Source organism: Sciurus vulgaris (assembly GCF_902686455.1).
Source record: "Sciurus vulgaris genome assembly, chromosome: 12".
NCBI lineage: Eukaryota > Metazoa > Chordata > Mammalia > Rodentia > Sciuridae > Sciurus > Sciurus vulgaris.
In genome coordinates this window covers 43,814,417-43,832,327 of record NC_136473.1, presented here as the reverse complement: position 1 = coordinate 43,832,327, position 17,911 = coordinate 43,814,417, and the positions used below count along the sequence as shown (strand labels likewise).

The following is a 17,911-nucleotide window of genomic DNA, read 5'->3' as shown; positions in this document are numbered from 1 at the left end:
ATAATTACTTGTATTCTTGATAATTGCCATTCTGACTGGAGTAAGATGGAATCTCAGTGTAGTTTCAATTTGCATGTCTCTACTAGAAATGTTGGGCATTTTTTCATGTATTTGTTGACCATTCATATTTGTTCTGTGAAGTGCCTGTTCATTTCCTTTACCCATTTATTGATTGGGTTATTTGTCTTTTTGGTGTTAAGTGTTTTGAGTTCTTTACATATCCTGGAGATTAATTCTCTGTCTGAAGTGCAGGTGACAAATATTTTCTCTCATTCTGTAGGCTCTATCTTCATGCTTTTGATTGTTTCCTTTGCTGTGAAGAAGCTTTTTAGTGTGATACCATCCCATTTATTGATTTTTTATTTTACCTCTTTCTCTTTTGGAGTCATACAGAAGAATTCAGTTCATAAGCTGACATGATAGAAAGTTGGGCCTACATGTTCTTCTATTAGGTGTAGGGTCTCTGGTCTACTTCCTAGGTCCTTGGTCCACTTTGAGTTTTGTTTAGGATAAGAGATAGGGGTTAAATTTCATTCTGCTACGTATGGATTTCCAGTTTTCCCAGCACCATTTGTTAAAGAGGCTGTCTTTTCTCCAGTGTATGTTTATGTAGGTTTGTCTCTGTGTCTTCTATTCTGTTCCATTGGTCTTCATGTCTGTTTCAGTGCCAATAACATGCTGTTTTTGTTACTGTAGCTCTTCAGTGTAATTTAAGGTCTGGTATTGTGATTCTTCCTGCTTCACTTTTCTCACTAAGGATTACTTTGGCTGTTCTAGGCCTTTTATTTTTCCAAATAAATTTCATTACTGCTTTTTCTATGAAGAACTTCATTGGAATTTTAACAGGAATTGCATTGAATCTGTATAACGCTTTTGATAGTATGACCATTTTGACAATATTAATTCTGCCTATCAAGAACATGGGAGACCTTTCTATCTTCCAAGGTCTAAGGTGTTCTTCAATTTCTTTCTTTAGTGTTCTGTAGTTCTCATTGTAGAGGTCTTTCACCTCTTTTGTTAGATTGATTCCCAAGAATTTTATTTTTTTTTTTGAGATTATAATATGTGAATGGGATAGTTTTCCTATTTCTCTTTCAGTTGATTCATCACTGATGTATAGGAACACAATTGATTTGTGGGTGTTAATTTTATACCTTGCTACTTTGCTGAATTCATTTATGAATTCTAGAAATTTTGTGCTGGAGTTTTTGTGTCTTAAATATAGAATCATGTCATCCACAAATAGGGATAGTTTGAGTTCTTCTTTTCCTATTCTTATCCCTTTAATTTCTTTTTTCTAACTAATTGCTCTGGCTAGAGTTTCAAGGACTATGTTGAATAGAAGTGGTGAAAGAGTGTATCCCTTTCTTCTTCCAAGTTTTAGAGGGAATACTTTTAATTTTTCTGCATTTAGAATGATGCTGGCCTTGGGTGTAATATATATAGCTTTTACAATGTTGAAGTATATTCGTATTATCTATCCCTAGTTTTTCTAGTGTTTTGAATGTGAATGGATGCTGTATTTTGTCAAATGCTTTTTCTGCATCTGTTGAGATAATGATATGATTCTTGTCTTTAGGTCCATTGATGTAGTGAATTATGTTTATTGATTTCTGTATGTCGAACCAACTTTGCATCCCTGGGATGAATCCCACTTGATCATGGTGCACTATCTTTTCATTTGTTTTTGTATGCAATTTGCTAGTATTTTAGTAAGAATCTTTGCATTTGTGTTCATCAGGGATATGTCTGAAGTTTTCTTTCCTCAGTGTTTCTTTGTCTGGCTTTGGTATCAGGGTGATACTAGTTTCAGAGTATGAATTTGAAAGGCCTTTTATTTTTCTATTTCATAGAATAATTTGAGGAGAATTCATATTAGTTCTTCTTTGAAGATCTGGTAGAACTTGACTGAGAATTCATTTGGTCCTCCTGGGCTTTTCTTTTCTGGTAGGCTTTTGATGGGATCTTTAATTTCATTGCATGAAATAGATCTGTTTAAATTTTCTGTGTCTTCCTGATTCAATTTGGATAGGTCTTATGTCTCTAGAAATTTGTTGATGTCTTCAGTATTTTCTATTTTATTAGAATATAAATTTCCAAAATACTTTCTGATTATCATCTTTGTATTTCAGTAGCATCCATGGTGACATTTCCTTTTTCATCATGAATTTTAGTAATTTGTGTTTTCTCTCCCTTCATTAGCTTGGCTAAGAGTCTATTGATTTTATTCATTTTTTTCAAAGAGCTAACTTTTTGTTTCATCAGTTGTTTGAATTTTTTTTTTTTTTTTTTTTTTTTGGTTTGTTTGCTTTGAGTTTATTGATTTTGGCTCTGACTTTAATTATTTCCTGTCTTCTGCTTTTGGTGTTGATTTGTTTTTCTTTTTCTAGTACTTTGAGATGTAATGTTAGGTTATTTGGTGACTTTCTGTTCATTTAATGAATGAGCTCAATGCAATGAATTTTCCTCACAGAACTGACCTCATAGTGTCCCAGAGATTTCAGTGTGTTGTGTCACTATTCTTACTTACCTCTATTTTTTTTAATTTCATCTCTAATTTCTGTCATCTATTGGTCATTCAATAGTGTATTATTTAGTCTCCAGGTCTTAGAGTAGCTTCTATTTTTTTATTTTATCATTGATTTCTAGTTTCATTCTATTATGATCTAACAGAAAGCAAGGTATTATCTCTATTGTTTGTATTTGTTAACAGTTGCTTCGTGGCCTAAAATATGGTCTATTTTATTTTATTTTTAAAACTTTTAAATTAGTTCTAATAAGTTATACATTACAGTAGAGTGTATTTTGACGCATCATATATCAATGGAGTATAACTTCTCATTCTTCTGGTTGTACATGAGGTAGCATTACACAGCTCCTGTAATGCACATAGGGTAATAATGTCTGATTCATTCTACTATCATTCCTACCCCATATGCCATGCCCTCCCTTTACTTCCCTCTGTCTAATCCAAAGTACCTCTGTTCTTCCCTAGCCCCCACTCCCTTATTGTGAATTAGCATCCACACATCAGAGAAAACATTTGGCCTTTGGGGTTGACTTATTTCACTTAGCATGATATTCTCAAGTTCCATCCTTTTACTGACAAATATCATAATTTAATTCTTATTTAAGACTGAATAATATTCCACTGTTTTTATGTACCACAATTTCTTTATCCATTCACCTATTGAAGGGCACCTAGGTTGATTACATAACTTAGCTATTGTGAATTGAGCTGCTATGAACATTGATGTGATCCCATCATTATAGTATGTTTATTTTAAATCCTTTGGGTATAAACTGAGGCGTGGAATAACAGGTTCAAATGGTGGTTCCATTCCAAGATTTCTAAGGAATTTCCATAGTGGTTGCACCAATTTGCAGTCCCACCAGAAATGTATGAGTGTACCAAATTTTTCCCCACATCCTTGCCAACATTTATTGTTGCTTGTATTCTCGATAATTGCCATTCTGACTGGAGTAAGATGAATTTCAGTGTGGTTTTGATTTGCATTTTTCTACTTGCTATAGATGTTGAACATTTTTTCATACATTTGTTGATCAATGTATTTCTTTATCTGTGAAGTGTCTGTTCCATTCTTTACCCATTTATTAATTGGGTTATTTGTCTTTTGGTGTTAAGATTTTTGAGTTCTTTATAGAATATATGGCCTATTTTAGAGAAGGGTCTGTGCTCAGAAGAAAGTATGTGCAGTTATTGAAGTATGAAAATTCTGTATACATCTGTTAATTATTAATTGTATTTTATAGTTCTATTGTGCCTATTCAGTTTTTTTTTTTTTTTTTTTTTTTTTTTTTTTTTTTTTTTTTTTTTGAGGATCTATTCAGTGATGAGAGAGCATGTTAAAGTCACCTAGTATTGTTGTGTTATGGTCTCTTTGATTCTTGAAATTGATAAGGGTTTGTATGATACGTAGATGCTCCATTGTTTGGGGCATAAATATTTACAATTGTTATGTTTTGTTGATATGTAATTCCCCTAAACAGTCTGTCTTTGTCCCTTCTGATTAATTTTGGCTTGAAGTTCACTTCAGTTTTTCTTATGTGAAAGTTGAAACCCCTGCTCATTTATGAGATACATTTGAACGGTATGTTTTTTCCCATCCTTTTACCTTCAGTCTGTGGTTCGATGTCTTTGCCTTTAAGGTGAGTCTCTTGAAGACAGCATATTGTTGGGTTTTGTTTTTTAATCCACTCTGCCAGTCTGGATCTTTTGATTGGTGGGTTTAGGCCATTTACATTCATTGTTGTTATTGAGAAATGATTTTTATTTTCTGTCTTTTTTATTTATTTCTGGGTTTTAATTTGAATTAGATTCTCCTTGGATCAATTTTTTTTTATAGTGTAGTTCCTCCCTTTGCTGGTTTTCAATTTTAGTTTTCATTTCTTCTTCCTATTTTATTAAGTATGTTTTTTGTGCAGGCTTTCTAGTTGTGAATTCTTTAACTTTTGTTGATATGGAAGGTTTGATTTCATCTTCACTTCTGAAGCTTCATTTTGTTGGGTATAGTATTATCAGTTGGCATTCATTTTCTTTCAGAGCTTGGTATATATTTTTGCAAGACCTCCTAGCTTTGAGAGTCTGGGTTGAAAAATCAGATGAGATCTGGTTTCTCTCTAAATGTGAACTGTCATTTTTCTCTGGCGGCCTTTAAAATTCTATCCTTATTCCATATATTAGGCATTTTCATAATAATGCGCCTTGGTGTGGATCTGTTGTAATTTTGTATATTTGAGGTCCTGTAAGCTTTCTGTTGATTCTCCATTTCATTCTTAAGGTTTGGGAAATTTTCTGACATTATTTCATTGAAAAAATTGTGCTTTCCTTTGGTTTGTATTTTTAAGCCTTCTTCTATCCTGATAAATCTTATATTTGGTCTTTTCATGTTATTCCATGTTTTTTGGAAGTTCTCCTCATAGTCTCTTAACTTCTCTTCTCCATGGTCAACTTTATTTTCAAGAATATACATTTGGCTTTCATTGCCTGGAACTCTGTCTTCCAAGTAGTCTAGTCTGCTGGTGATGCTTTTCATTTAATTTTTATTTGGTTTATTTATTCCTTCCTTTGGGGGATTTCTGCTTGATTTTTTATCAGAATCTTTATCTCTCTGATTTTACTCCTGATTGTCCTTTTACCTCACAGATTAGTTAAACTATAAACATTCTAAACTCCTTCTCTGGCATTTCTTTTACTGTGGTGTCAATGGATTCTATTATTGAAGCATTTTGGTTTGTTTGAGGCAGTTTGTTCCCTTCCTTTTTCATGTTGTTTGTGCCCATCTAACAGTATGGATCTGAGGCAGTTGACTTTCTATCCTGTGGAGTTGTGGTGTCCCTGAAAGTTTCTAACACCTCACCATTTAGTGGAAGACAAATAACAACAACCAATGCAAATCCCATACAGCATTAAATCAAATAGTTCCTACTATGCCATCTACAATGTTAATTGTCACAATAAACAGAAATGATGTGATCAGTTAGGGCCTGCAGTAAAAACAGTTAAGTTTGCAAAAGGCTTTACAATTTCAAATAGTGAACAGGGAGAGAACAGAAATGATGTAGAATATGATGATTATGAGGGAGGAGGAGAGAAAAATAAAAAATTAAAGAGTGAAAGAGAGAACAATAGAAATTGACTGTTAGCAGAAGAAAAGAGAAAGATAAGGGAAACAGATAAGTGAGAGAAAAATATATAAAATAAAAATTAAAAAAAAAATGCTAAACAAAACCAAAATATACTAATCAAACAGCCTAGTCCTCAAATTACTGATCCATGAAAAATAACAGCCTTCAAAACATGCTAGAAATAAGAAAAAAGTAACGAATATGAATATGTATAATTGCCCATGAACAAAAGAAATAAAAAATAGAAATTTAAAAACATCTTAGTGTAAAGTTAAAGAATTGTTTCTGTTGGAATCCAAAAGATTCTTGACTTCCCTTCTCAGCAGTGTCAGGTGGGGTGGGGAGGGGTGGAGTGTGAGGTCTTGCTGCACCCTCAGGGTGGGGCCACTGGAGTGTTCTGAGAGGAACGCCTGTAGGCGGGGCCCCTGGAGGTGGAGTTCAGGCTTAAGTGGGCTCCAGCTTCTTCATTGACTGGTGACTGGTCTGAGGATTTGAAGTCAGCAGAGGTTCGTACTGGGAGACCACACTCCAGGGATCTCCCCTGGGCACCATCATGTGGTGGTGGAGGCCATCCTCAGTCCCCTCTATCACCTGCACCTGTGTATTTTTGTCTCTCCTGTTCAGTCTGCAAACTCAATCACTCCAGCCCCGACCCTTTGGAATTCTTGGTGGGGCATTTCTCTCCCAGCTGGTCCTGCAAGAGGGATGCAGTGAGCTGAGTGGGTTTCCACAACCTTTAAACCCCTATCCATGTTTAATTTTCTTCTGATCACTTAGGAACATTCTGTGTCATGCAGTGTGAGTTTGCCAGGACTGTATTTTGGGCTAAGCTCAGGTTTGCCATAAATTGGCTCCCCTAGTTGCTGGCCCCCAACTCTGTGTCTGCAAAATGGTTCTTTCCTCTCCTCCATGGGCAGACAAGAGAGATGAGGCATCTTTCCTGCAAAAGGTATTGTGCAGCACACCTTCCAGGTTATTCCAGCAGTGTCTTTAATCTCTGAACTCTTCATACCCAGACACGTCTGTGGCCTCTAAAAAATGTGGGTTCCTTTAATTTCCTTATCCTTTCACTTTGCTTTGGAGGGACAACTCCAACTGGTGTCTCCACTGCTGCTGGGAACTTCTTATTTTATTATATCCAATCCTCTGTGTTCCTGATCTGCTTTGAATATCCCATACTAATTCCCAGTAAAGTCCCCCTTTTCTTTTTTACCCACTTTACTGAGAAGCTGCCTGTCTGCTTTCTTGGTTTCTTGCCACAGAGCAGCCAGGAAAGCCACCACCTCTATTCCACCATCATTTCTTGGCACTCCAATTGTAAGGATTTTAAAGTAAGACAAATCCTATGAAAACAAAATTCCAGTTTGTGAATGTTTCCGTTTGTTTATGGACACATATTTTATAACAAAATTCCCGGTTCAATAAATTAACACTCCTTTAATTTTCAGCTTGGCAGTTTTCCATGTAAGTAGGGTCTAGTGTACATCTGGAAACATGCAAGTGAGGCAGATTTTATCTGTAGCCAGCTGTTAAGAACACCTCCTCATGACATTGTTTTTTTTATTCTTTTTAATTTTTCTGTGGTGCTAGGGATTGCACCTAGAGTCTCAGGTGTGTATGCACCTAGAGTCTCAGGTGTGCTATGTGTATGCTCTACTGCTGAGGTGCACACCCAGCCCTTGCTTTCTTGCTTTTGTTTTTAAAGCATAGTTACCAAAAAGTAGAAATTTTAAATATCTTTTTCTTTTCTCTATCAGATAGGCAAAACTCTTTAGGCAAATACTCATCTTGATGGCCACCTCTGGCAGCCTTGAGTCCCTGGAGAGCAGGCGTGCTTCAGAATGGTCTATCATGCTTGCTGCTATCAGGTGGCCCTCTGAGGGCCTTTCATGTGAAGGTGACCCAGCTTCAATGTCTCGAACCAGTCATTTTGAGGGGAACAGTGATCATATCATTGAAGTAAAACTCTTGGCACACCTGACACCACTCATTGGTGCTTTGCAAATTAGAATAGATCTGTGTAGCTGTGCTACTAAGAAGATCTTGGACATTGTTTTCCTTTTTATGTATTTCACCATTTTAAACAGAGGAATCCTCATCTCCATCACTACCCCACCCTGCCCCTAACACTTCAGTGTGCTGGAACCCCTCCCAGTGGTTCTGCTTTGGTCCTAAATCCACAGCACATGAAAATTCAGATTCTGTTCTGGAACTGTAAAATAAGATTGTACCCTGTGTACCTGTAGCTGCTCCCTCCACATGCACATGCTTCTTGAACCTTATTTATGTGTTGTGTTGTATTACTTGTTGTATTATAAAGTGTCTTTGTTTCAGGTTAAACAAATGGTTTTTCCAGTGTCTTTTTGGCTCAGGCTAAGAAATCAGCAACTTAAAACTAATTGAGGACACAGAATCCTGTCTCTTCTTGATGGCTTATATTCCAGCTCAGAAGTATAATCACAGAGCCTGCTGGTTCCATCAGCCTCTGTGACATGCCGTGTTACTATGAGTACAAGAGAAGGCTGGGAGAGGCTATCTGCTATAGACCCCAAGTGGAGGGAAATCGGGGAAGGTCTGATGAAGCCAGATGACACCATTAGGTGGCTAGATGTTAGCACATCTTCAAAGGCAATAGCTTTCAGGCTGTTAATGCACGAAATACCTACTAAGGCATATCTTTGTGGATTGTCATCAGCTAAAATAGAGCCCCAGGAAGCAGGATTCTAAATGCTCTCTGTTTTGGTTTTCCATCACTGTGATAATTACCTTTAGAAAAGGAGAGATTTACTTTTGCTTACAGTTTCGGAGATTTCAGTCTATGGCAGGTTGGTTCTGTTGCTTTGGAGCCTGTGGTGAGATAGCACATCACGGCTGTTATCGCATAGCAAAGCTTTTACCTGGAGTCCCAATATCCCCTTCAAGGGCTCACTCCCATCAATCTAAATTTCCTTTTACTAGGCTCCACCTTCTAAAGGTGACATCACCTTCCAGTAGAGCCACAAGAGCCACCAAGCCTTGAGCACATGGGCCTAGGGGTACACTTTTTAAAACCATAGTACCAGGTAACCACCCTATCTTCAAGATCCAGGCTCTCCAGTGTAGTAGTAGCCCCTTGTCCCGTTGGATGACTAAGCACATGAAATGTGACTTATTCAAATTGAAATGTGTGCTGTAAGCATGAAATATACCCCAGAACTTCAAGACTTAATACCAAAAAAGAATATCTTAATAACATATTTAATTTACATGTTATAATAATATTTTGGATATATTTGGTGAAATAAAGTATTATTAAAGTTAATTTTACCTGTTTCCTTTTATTTGTTTGAATGTAGCTACTAGAACGTTTAAAACAACTTTATGTGGCTCACATCATATTTTTGTTGAACCTAGACTGCCCATGAGCTAAAGAAAGAGCCCATTGTTTTAGAGAGTTCTTTTCATGGTTCCATGTCAGGGCCCTTAGTTTCACTTTGGGCACTGTGGATGCCCAGCCTCCCTGAGACCTCCCACTAGCCCCTTTCCACATTATCATCCATTAATGACAACCTGTCTCATTCTCAGTGTACTCTCTGCTCATAGGCCCCTTTCCGAATTGGCACACCATGAGTCTGATTGAGCACAAAGAATTTAATGCTCAGCTGCGACCGACTTCTGTGGGCACAAGGGTGTTGCTAAGTAGAAAACGTCAGATGGTGCCAACTCGTGTGGACTCCACTTCCTTTTAGCCAGGTTAGCCCGGGGGCAGTTAATCACGTCTGAGCAGGAGTAGCCTTCTGTTCCTAAGTGCAAAGACTGTCCCTTCCAGTTTATAACATCTGCTCAGAGCACTCCCAATGCTGTCTTAGTTGTCACCCTTGTGGTACTTAGCATATCATAAATATGTGGTATCAAGTGGAAAAGGTGCAAGAAGGACATGGTGAAACATTTTGCTGCTAGAGAAGTTGGAAGCTATGTGGTCTTTGTAGCACACTGTTCTCCAGATGGATTTCAGAAAAGATTGTTCTGTGATTGTTTTCCTAAGTGACAAATTGTATCGTCCTTCCAAGCTGCTTTTTCAAGTTAATCACCTGTGTAGAGCCTTGCTTTTTTTCTTTTTTCCTTTTTTTCTGGCTTTGTTGAGGTATGATTGACAAATAAAACTTGTGTATATTTAAGGTATACAGTATTTATACACACACACACACACACACACACATGCACATCGTGGAATGAGTACTACATTCAAGCCAATTAACATCTGTCACCTCATCTGGTTAGGAATTTTTAGTGTATGGTGAAAACACTACACTAGATCTACACTATTGTGGATTTCCAACATACGGTACAGCATTATTAACTACACCTGCACTGTTCATATTCTTTGACCAGCATCACATTTTCCCTGACCCCAGCTCTTGGTAACCATCATTCTGTTCTCTGTTACTAGGAGTTTAACTTTTTTAAAATTGAGATCATGTAGTATTTGTCTGTCTCTGTCAGGTTTGTTTCCCTTACCATGATAACCTCAAGGTTCATCCATGTTGCTAATGATAGGGTTCCCTCTTTTTTAAGGCTTAATAATACTCCATTGTGTGTGAGAGAGAAAGTTTTTTTTTTTTTTTTTTTTTTAATCCACACATCTTTTGATGGACACTTAGCTTATTTCCATGTCTTGGCTATTGTGCATAGTGCTGCACTGAACGCAGGTGTGCGGGTATCTCTGACATTCTGATTTCCTTTCCTTTCTGCCTGTATCCAGTAACGAGATTGCTGGATCATATGTAGTTCTATTATTAACTTTTCGAGGAATCTCTAATGTTTTAATGACTATACCACTCATAACTGGCCATACAGTCTGGATTTTAGGATCGCCAGGCCTTCATGGGATAGCATTTGATCAAAAAGGTGTGTATTCTAAAGCAAGGTTTCATATAGCTGTAATTTACAAAAAAATTTAAAAAGGATTAGAAAAGAAAAAATATCCTCTGTAGCATCAGTCAAGGGCATTACTGCTGGTTAAGAAACTGCACGTATCGTTAATTCTATTCCACTATGTAAAACAGGAAGGGGCCGTCAAAATATTAAGCAATTCACATTTTCCCATCTGTTTGAGTAATGATCATACATGTTCCTTAAAACAATGTATTTTTGTTTCTTAATGAAAATAAGATTGTTGAAGTATCTAAAGATGAATTTTGTACTTGTGGATTTTGCTCTCTCCACAAATTTTATTTATAGGCTGAGGATTTTTAATCCTCAAAAAACATACTAGTTTAACATACCACTAATTTTATTTCTTCTTCCTTTTTCTTTTCTCCTTTTTTTCTTTTACAGATTCATATGACCCTAGCAGAGTGGAGAGGGTGTGAATTTCTAGTGAAGCCTGGGACCACCTTCGTCTGCTGATTGATTAGTCTCTGATTTAGTCCATCTGACTGACCATCTTGTCCAAGCAGAAGCTGGCACCTGCTGGTTTTTAGTGTACCGATTCCTCCTTCACCACTGTCAGTAGGAAATCTGTCATGCGTACAGAATTGCTTATGGAAATAAAGCAACAGTCTGTTGAAACCATCTCTTTTTATAACATGAAGATCTATTGCCTCTACGTAGAAAAGAGTTTTCACACGAAATATCTTTCCTGATGAATTTGGCCAAGCGGGTAAATAGTTCGGTGTTAATCTGGTTCTATGTGAAAATGTAGGCATGGACGATGTAATGAATGATTTTGAAAGGACCATGAATGTCATTTCCCCTCTGAATCTCCACAGCCTGTGATCCACACTCACAATAAGGGGTTTGGGGTATAGGCTTTTGCCCAGTGTTTGGGCACTTCCAGTAGCGGGTAAATGTGAATGAATATATATGATCCATTTCTAACCAATTTGGTTTTCTGCTGCTGGAAGTAACTTTACTTGTAAGTAACTTGCCATCAGAGGATAAAAGCAATATCTTTTAAGTTTCTAAAAGATAACATTTGTACTGTAATATACTAAAAGCATTATTTATCTGGCAATGAAATACTTTGGTTGTTTGCAAACATGCCATGGTCTGCTTTGCACTCAGTATTATCTATTTTTATTTTCTGTATGGATGTTTAGAAATTCTTTATATGAAAAATAATTGCTGGTTTAAAATAGACCATTTTAACAAAGTAACTATATTTCTTTTTACAAAATTGCTATTTTTCTATGATGTAAACAGTTGTTAGGTGGCAGATTTTTAAGGAAGTATTATTTTATTTAAGAGTCTATCCCTTTGTGTAAGAGGAACCCGGAGAGGGTCTGCTCTTGCTTTAAAGAATATGTCCCTGACCCATTCTTAACTCTGCTTCTATTTTATTTTAGAAAATGTCAATATAAACATATCACAGGGTTAATAAACTTCCACATAAATTTTTTTGCAAATGTAGCTATAAGGTTATATTTGAAAATATCCCTCTGCATCAAACCAGCCTACTTCTTTGCAACAATTTTTACTGCCATATCAATTAAAATTACCAAAAAACATACTTTTATCTTTGTGGGGCTCTGCCCTGACAACATACCTTCCTCCTCTTCTCCTGTCTCTTTAAAGAAATGTGTATTTTTATTTAGAATGATAATGAATTAGTCTCACATATTTTTAAAAAGTGCTTGGAGATATTACAAAAGTATTATAAGGCCTATATATTCTATTGTGTTAATATTGCATTAACCTGCACAAAATGTATGCATTTTTATGCATTTGTTCCTTCTAAGTAAGGTATTGTTAGCTAACATTTTCTAGATGGGTTCATATTTTTTCCCTTCTTTCTCTTTTCATGATTTTTTGTTCTTTCTTTATTATTTTGTTATTGTTATTGTTGAGAAACCACCTCATCTATTTTTTAGACTTTTTTATTCCTAAAATGTGAACCATTGGCTGGTCTGTCCTTTGACCCTAAAGTGATGGACTGGGTTTTGTGGCCTGCTTGTATCTGTACCATATGATTTTATTTGATAAGCCTCATGTATTTGGACCATTGCAGGCGAAACAGAATCTCGGTCAGTCTAAATACACTTACCTGCAGTCTTGGTTCCCACCTATTCCACATCATCATCTCTTTCCAGAGCTTGGTGCTTATGAGAAGGTGAAGGAGACTCCAGTTTTAACAGCAGCTATTAGACAGGCCCAGTCTCTTCCCAGGAAAAACCTGGTGGGGAAGAGGTCAGTCACTTTGTAAGATTTGTGAATCATTCAAATCATCTGATAGAACTAAATGAGGACTGAGCCACGTGGAGGTCTCTGTACTTCCCTCATTAAAAGTAAATGAAAGAAGGTACATGCACATGTATCTACAGGCACACACCAATGTATGCACACGTACACAGGCATTTCATATACATAAGCTCTGTTTTGACTTCTTAAATTTCATTGATACCAACTCAAAACTTCTTTTAACAAAAATAATTAAAATTTTAGCTCATACCTCAAGAGAAAAGGGAAGTATCCTCAAGGAAAGAAAAAAAAAAAGTCTTGCCTTATTTATGTCTCAGTGCTCTTCTGTTCTTGTTTTATTCTAAATTGCTGTATCATTTTTCTGGAACCATTCTGCATTTAGTGAAAATTACAATATTTATATTTTTTACCTTAATTTTTCTGGATTCAAGCCTTATGTAAATCTTTTGAGGGAGTGGTTTTAAAATTATTAACTTGAAAATTTGATTTTTAAACTTTCATATTCTGAAGTAAATAACAGTTTCTAATCAAAAATAGATTTCCCAGAGGTTTTAAAGTTAATACTAATACTTCCATTACTTTTCCTTCTCATATGTACATGCCTGTGGCTGGAAAAAAACGTGTGTTTTGTGTTTGTCATTATTCTTTTCACACATGATTTCCTGTTGGTGTTTAATAATTTGGAACTTGTAAAATTAAAAGTTCTAATTTTGACCATTGAAACTAAAAATTGTATGAAGAATGAATGAAATGTATGAAATGTCCTTGTATTTCTGGATTTGCAAAAGGAGAGAGAAATATTAGTAATTTAGTTCTAGTTACTTCTCTTTGAAGAAAATTTAGGAATGATTGCAAATCATTCTTTATTATCATTTTCAACCTTATGTTTTGCAAATCCCAGAAAACTCCTCCCTAAAGATGCAACCAGTTTTCTGACTGACTCTTAAGAAATATTTGCGTATCATTCATAACTACTTGGATTTCTTTCTTAAAGACCCTATAACATGGATCTACTCTTTGATGCCCTGGTTTCCTTACTAGAATTGTAGGTCTATGTTTTAATTCATGTGGAAATTCTAAGTAGGACTTTTCTCATCTACTTGGCTGTTGGTACAGGGCTGTTGTTCATGGAAATTCAAGTATTTAAACTCAAATGACTCCAAACTAGATCCTGACCACTTTTCCCAGCAGCAGAACACTTACTCTGAGCATCCTGGTTTGGGGCTTCTGAGGAAATTTGATGAAGCTGATCTGCTGTTGAGCCAACTACATCCCAGATCTGAGCAGAAGAGACCAACGGAAGATAGCATTAACCTACCGTTTCATCCTGCGGCTCCCTGAAGGTTATGTTTGTGTGTTTGTGCTTTTCATTCTTTGTTTAAAATGAGGAAATAATACACTATTGTCAGGTTAACATCTCTTGCAAAGTAACCAGTGCAGCCGCATTTTCTGTCTATAAATATTTGAACTTAGAGAAACACTTGTAATTTCCTAAGTTCTTATGAACGATTGCATTAGTGATGATTGCATTAGTGTTTGGGAGCATCGTTCTGCCAGATGCAGCTGTGCAGGGGAGAATTAGGTTGAAGAAGAAGGGTAGAAGTGGGAGTGTGTTTCTTAAACTGAAGCTATTGCAGGCCTGGGGGATTTTTGCATTTTCTTTCTTTTGTTTTTGATTGCACATTCTGTACATCTGTTTGTGGGAGGAGAGTTGTTACTCAGGACAGAATTTAAGAGACACATTCCAAATGATCTTTTAAGAGTCAGCATAGTGGGAGGTCTTTTCCTGAAGCAAGGGTTGGTCCACTCTGGGGCCCACCAGGCAAAGAAGGGAGATAAAACAACATTAAAGGAAGACCAGCCCCAGCCTACATGTTTTGTTGAAAACAAAGTCAGTGGTTAAAACTAGAAATTCAGATAGAGGCCTCTTGAAAAGATCCCTAAGGACTAGGTCCCTAAGGACTAGCCACCTGCCTGTTAAAACAGTCCTTGAGTTCATTAGTGAAGGAGGTGGTGGCCAAAGCTCCTGTGCATTCCCAGCCTTTACTTTAGAAAGCCCCTGTCACAACTGTGTGTATTAATATAGTGGAGGCCAGGGAGATGCCCCTTCTGTGGTCTTTGCCTACTGACAAGCTTAACCCAAAGGCAAGCCAGACTGGCCACTCAACCCCATGCCATGATTGGGGACAAGGAGGAAGCCTCTTCCACATGGAAGCCGAGACCTACTGGGGTGGGCAGCTGAGCCAAAGGAGCAGCACTTACTTCTACCTCCCTGCACCCAAGCCCTGTGGCAAAGTCCAGATGTATGACATTCACTGTCATGGAGCAAGAGGGAGACAGAGGCAAGTTCAAATTGAGAAACAGAAGTTAGAAATGAAAACTATTTGTCCAAACCAGGAGAAAGGCAGTAATCCACAGATAATAAAAATCAACGAAGGACTCGCCACCTGCATCTGCCAAAATCCGAGGCAGCACTCAACACGCTAAGCAGAAGCATCTCAAAATAAATTAAATGAATAAAGTAAAATAAAATTAGATTAAGACAATGCCCTGCAACTCCTAAGGCACCTTTACTACGTAAGGCAGGTGGAGAGGGTCCTGGGAAGACACTCAGTAAAGTCCGTTTACCATCTGAGGCACCTCCAGATGAGGCAGTATGGGGGACCCTGGGTGATGAGAGGTGGAGGAGGATGAGGATGATGAGCACAGGGAAGGCAGAAGCAAAGCAAAGTAGCAGATCAAATGCCATCAAAGCACTGATGAACGCCTGCACGGAGCTCTTGTATTTCTCAGCACAATGTAAATACCCTTACTGTTTCAGGACGGCTGGCCTGGTCCATAACACGTGTTCCAAATAAAGATTTTGCATGGAAATACCTATGTCCACTGTCTTTGGCTGTGGGGGCAAAAGCTGCCCAGGATGTCCTAAAGATTGCTTTCCAGGGGGTAGCAGGCTGTAGGGAGACCAGCACAGGTGGCATGGGTAACACAGGGACAGGTGGCCCACAGAATTCCAGCACCTTTGGTCTCCAACAAATGCTTCCTGGGAGTTGAAGGTCCTGCTGCATCTCTGCCAAAGCCTTGCAGACATGGTGGAAAGAAGCCTAGAGTCAATTCAGGCACTGGTACAAGTTTTGACTCCACTGCTGACCACACGGCCTTGCACATGTCACTTCTTGGCTTCCCATTCTTCATCTGCCTCTCCCACTTGAACTTAAGAAGGAAATATTTAGAATTCACCCCTCCCCACCCCCGCCAGCATCTTGTGGGTGTTCTAAGCATGGAGAACAAAGCTAGACCTTTACCTTAATGGGGAAAGTGCTTGTGTGGCATCTTGTAGGTTTTAAAACTCAGGCTCTGGTCTTCTCATAGGGATTTACCTCCTTGTTGCCAGCATGCATTTCTGGAAGCATGATGCTCTTGATTTGTTATTGCTAGTAGTCAGGCCAATAAACGAAGCTACTCTTTATGAGGTTTAAAAATGGGCCCTCCTTTCCAAGTTAAGCTCCCTGCCTCCCTCATTAGCTTTTGTAGGCTGTTTTCCTCATTTCTACCTTGGCTACATGTGTGTGGGGCTCAAAGCTTGATTGTTCCAGGACCCTCTAGGTCATCTGAAATTTCAGATCCTATTAAGTTGTGGGTTTTAAAGTAAAGACTATCCCCCAGTTGTTTGATAATTGAATCCACATACTAAGAACTTAAAAAAGATGTCCCTGGACCAAATCAGTGCTGTAAGATTAAACTTATAGCCCAGGAATTGGGGGCCTAGTTTGGGCCTCACTGTGCCATTAACTAACTGTCACCCTGGCCACCCACTCTGAGACACTTTACTCCATAAGTGGGAAAGGGGATTGAACTAATTTTTCTGGTTCCTTCCAACTCTTAAGGTTATGTAACTTATTTTTTGGCAAACCTGGAATTCCATAGGGTCTTCTGCCCTGCCAGAAGGGTCCAAGAGTAAGACAGTTTGAAAACTGCGGCTGTGCATGACTGAGGGCTGGGTCCTTGCCAGGGTGGGAATCCTGCCATCGTTTCTTGCACCAGGGTGGTCTACTTCCCCATTCCAATGACTTACCATGCTTCTCTCCCCTCACCATAGCTAAGGACCAGCCAAGGGGCTGACAATACTCAATTCTCTCAGCATACTTTTCTCATGTTAGGGCAGGGCATGGGGTGTTTATGAGCCTGGCAGATGGCCCAACACATTAATTGACAGTGGCTTATATAGACTGCTTTTCTCACAGTTTGGCTGTTCCAGGTCCTTTATATACACTTAGGTTCAGAGATGTTTGTATGGTACTAAATGAATCAGGTTTTCTGCTTCTATGCCACACATAGATCTCCCCCTAGGAGGTCAGCCTACAGGACACAGATTGGAAATGCTGTCAGTCACCCCAATGCTCAGGGTTATTGGGGCTACAACACCATGGTAAACAGTGCTGGCCCTCAGGTCCATTGGTCCTCTGCTTTGGTTTTGGCTTCAGAGTCCAGCTTTAAATTAGGGGAGGTTTGTTCACAGACTCCATTTGCTCTTTTCTTGACTGCCTCCCTCTGTCCTGTACTTCTGCATTAACTGTGGGTATTTTTATATACTTCCACCCCATTATATTCCTGAGGTTAAGATAGCAGGTTGGCTTATGTAGACATCACCCCAAATGTGCATTTATTTACCCAGGATTTCTCTTGAGTATTTAAAATAAAGTGCCCAACATGAGAACAAGTAGAAGGAAAAGAAACCAATACTGTTATTTCCTTAAGTGTGTACCAGGTATGTTGTAAGTGTTAACTCATTTAGTGCAGACAACACTTCATAGTAGAAAATCCTTCAAAAAGGCTGAATCATGGCTTGCAGCAGACAGCTAGCAGCAGAGCAGGGATTTAAAACTATTTTATTAACTCCAAAGTTCATGCTGTTCATCTTATGCTTGTTGCAACCCAAGAGGATCAGAGAATGCTCCTCTTATTTAATCAGGAAATTCAAAGGTAACAGGCTTATACTACTGAAGGCATTTGTTAGGATCAGGTTCAGCTGCCTGTGTTAGAAAATTGGAAACAACAATGGCTATAACAAGATGAAAGTGTA

The 17,911-nt window shown here is 38.0% G+C and overlaps 1 protein-coding gene across 1 annotated transcript in view; it reads left to right on the top strand.

Moving 5' to 3' along the window:
* JCAD (junctional cadherin 5 associated) overlaps positions 1 to 15,704 on the top strand; it is a 53,130-nt gene extending 37,426 nt beyond the window's left edge. Inside the window, exon 4 of the mRNA XM_079105807.1 lies at positions 10,966 to 15,704. Within this exon, the coding sequence (XP_078961933.1) occupies positions 10,966 to 11,000 (35 nt within the window). The 3' untranslated portion in view covers positions 11,001 to 15,704. The remainder of the gene's footprint in view (positions 1 to 10,965) is intronic.
* Positions 15,705 to 17,911: the final 2,207 nt, after the last annotated feature.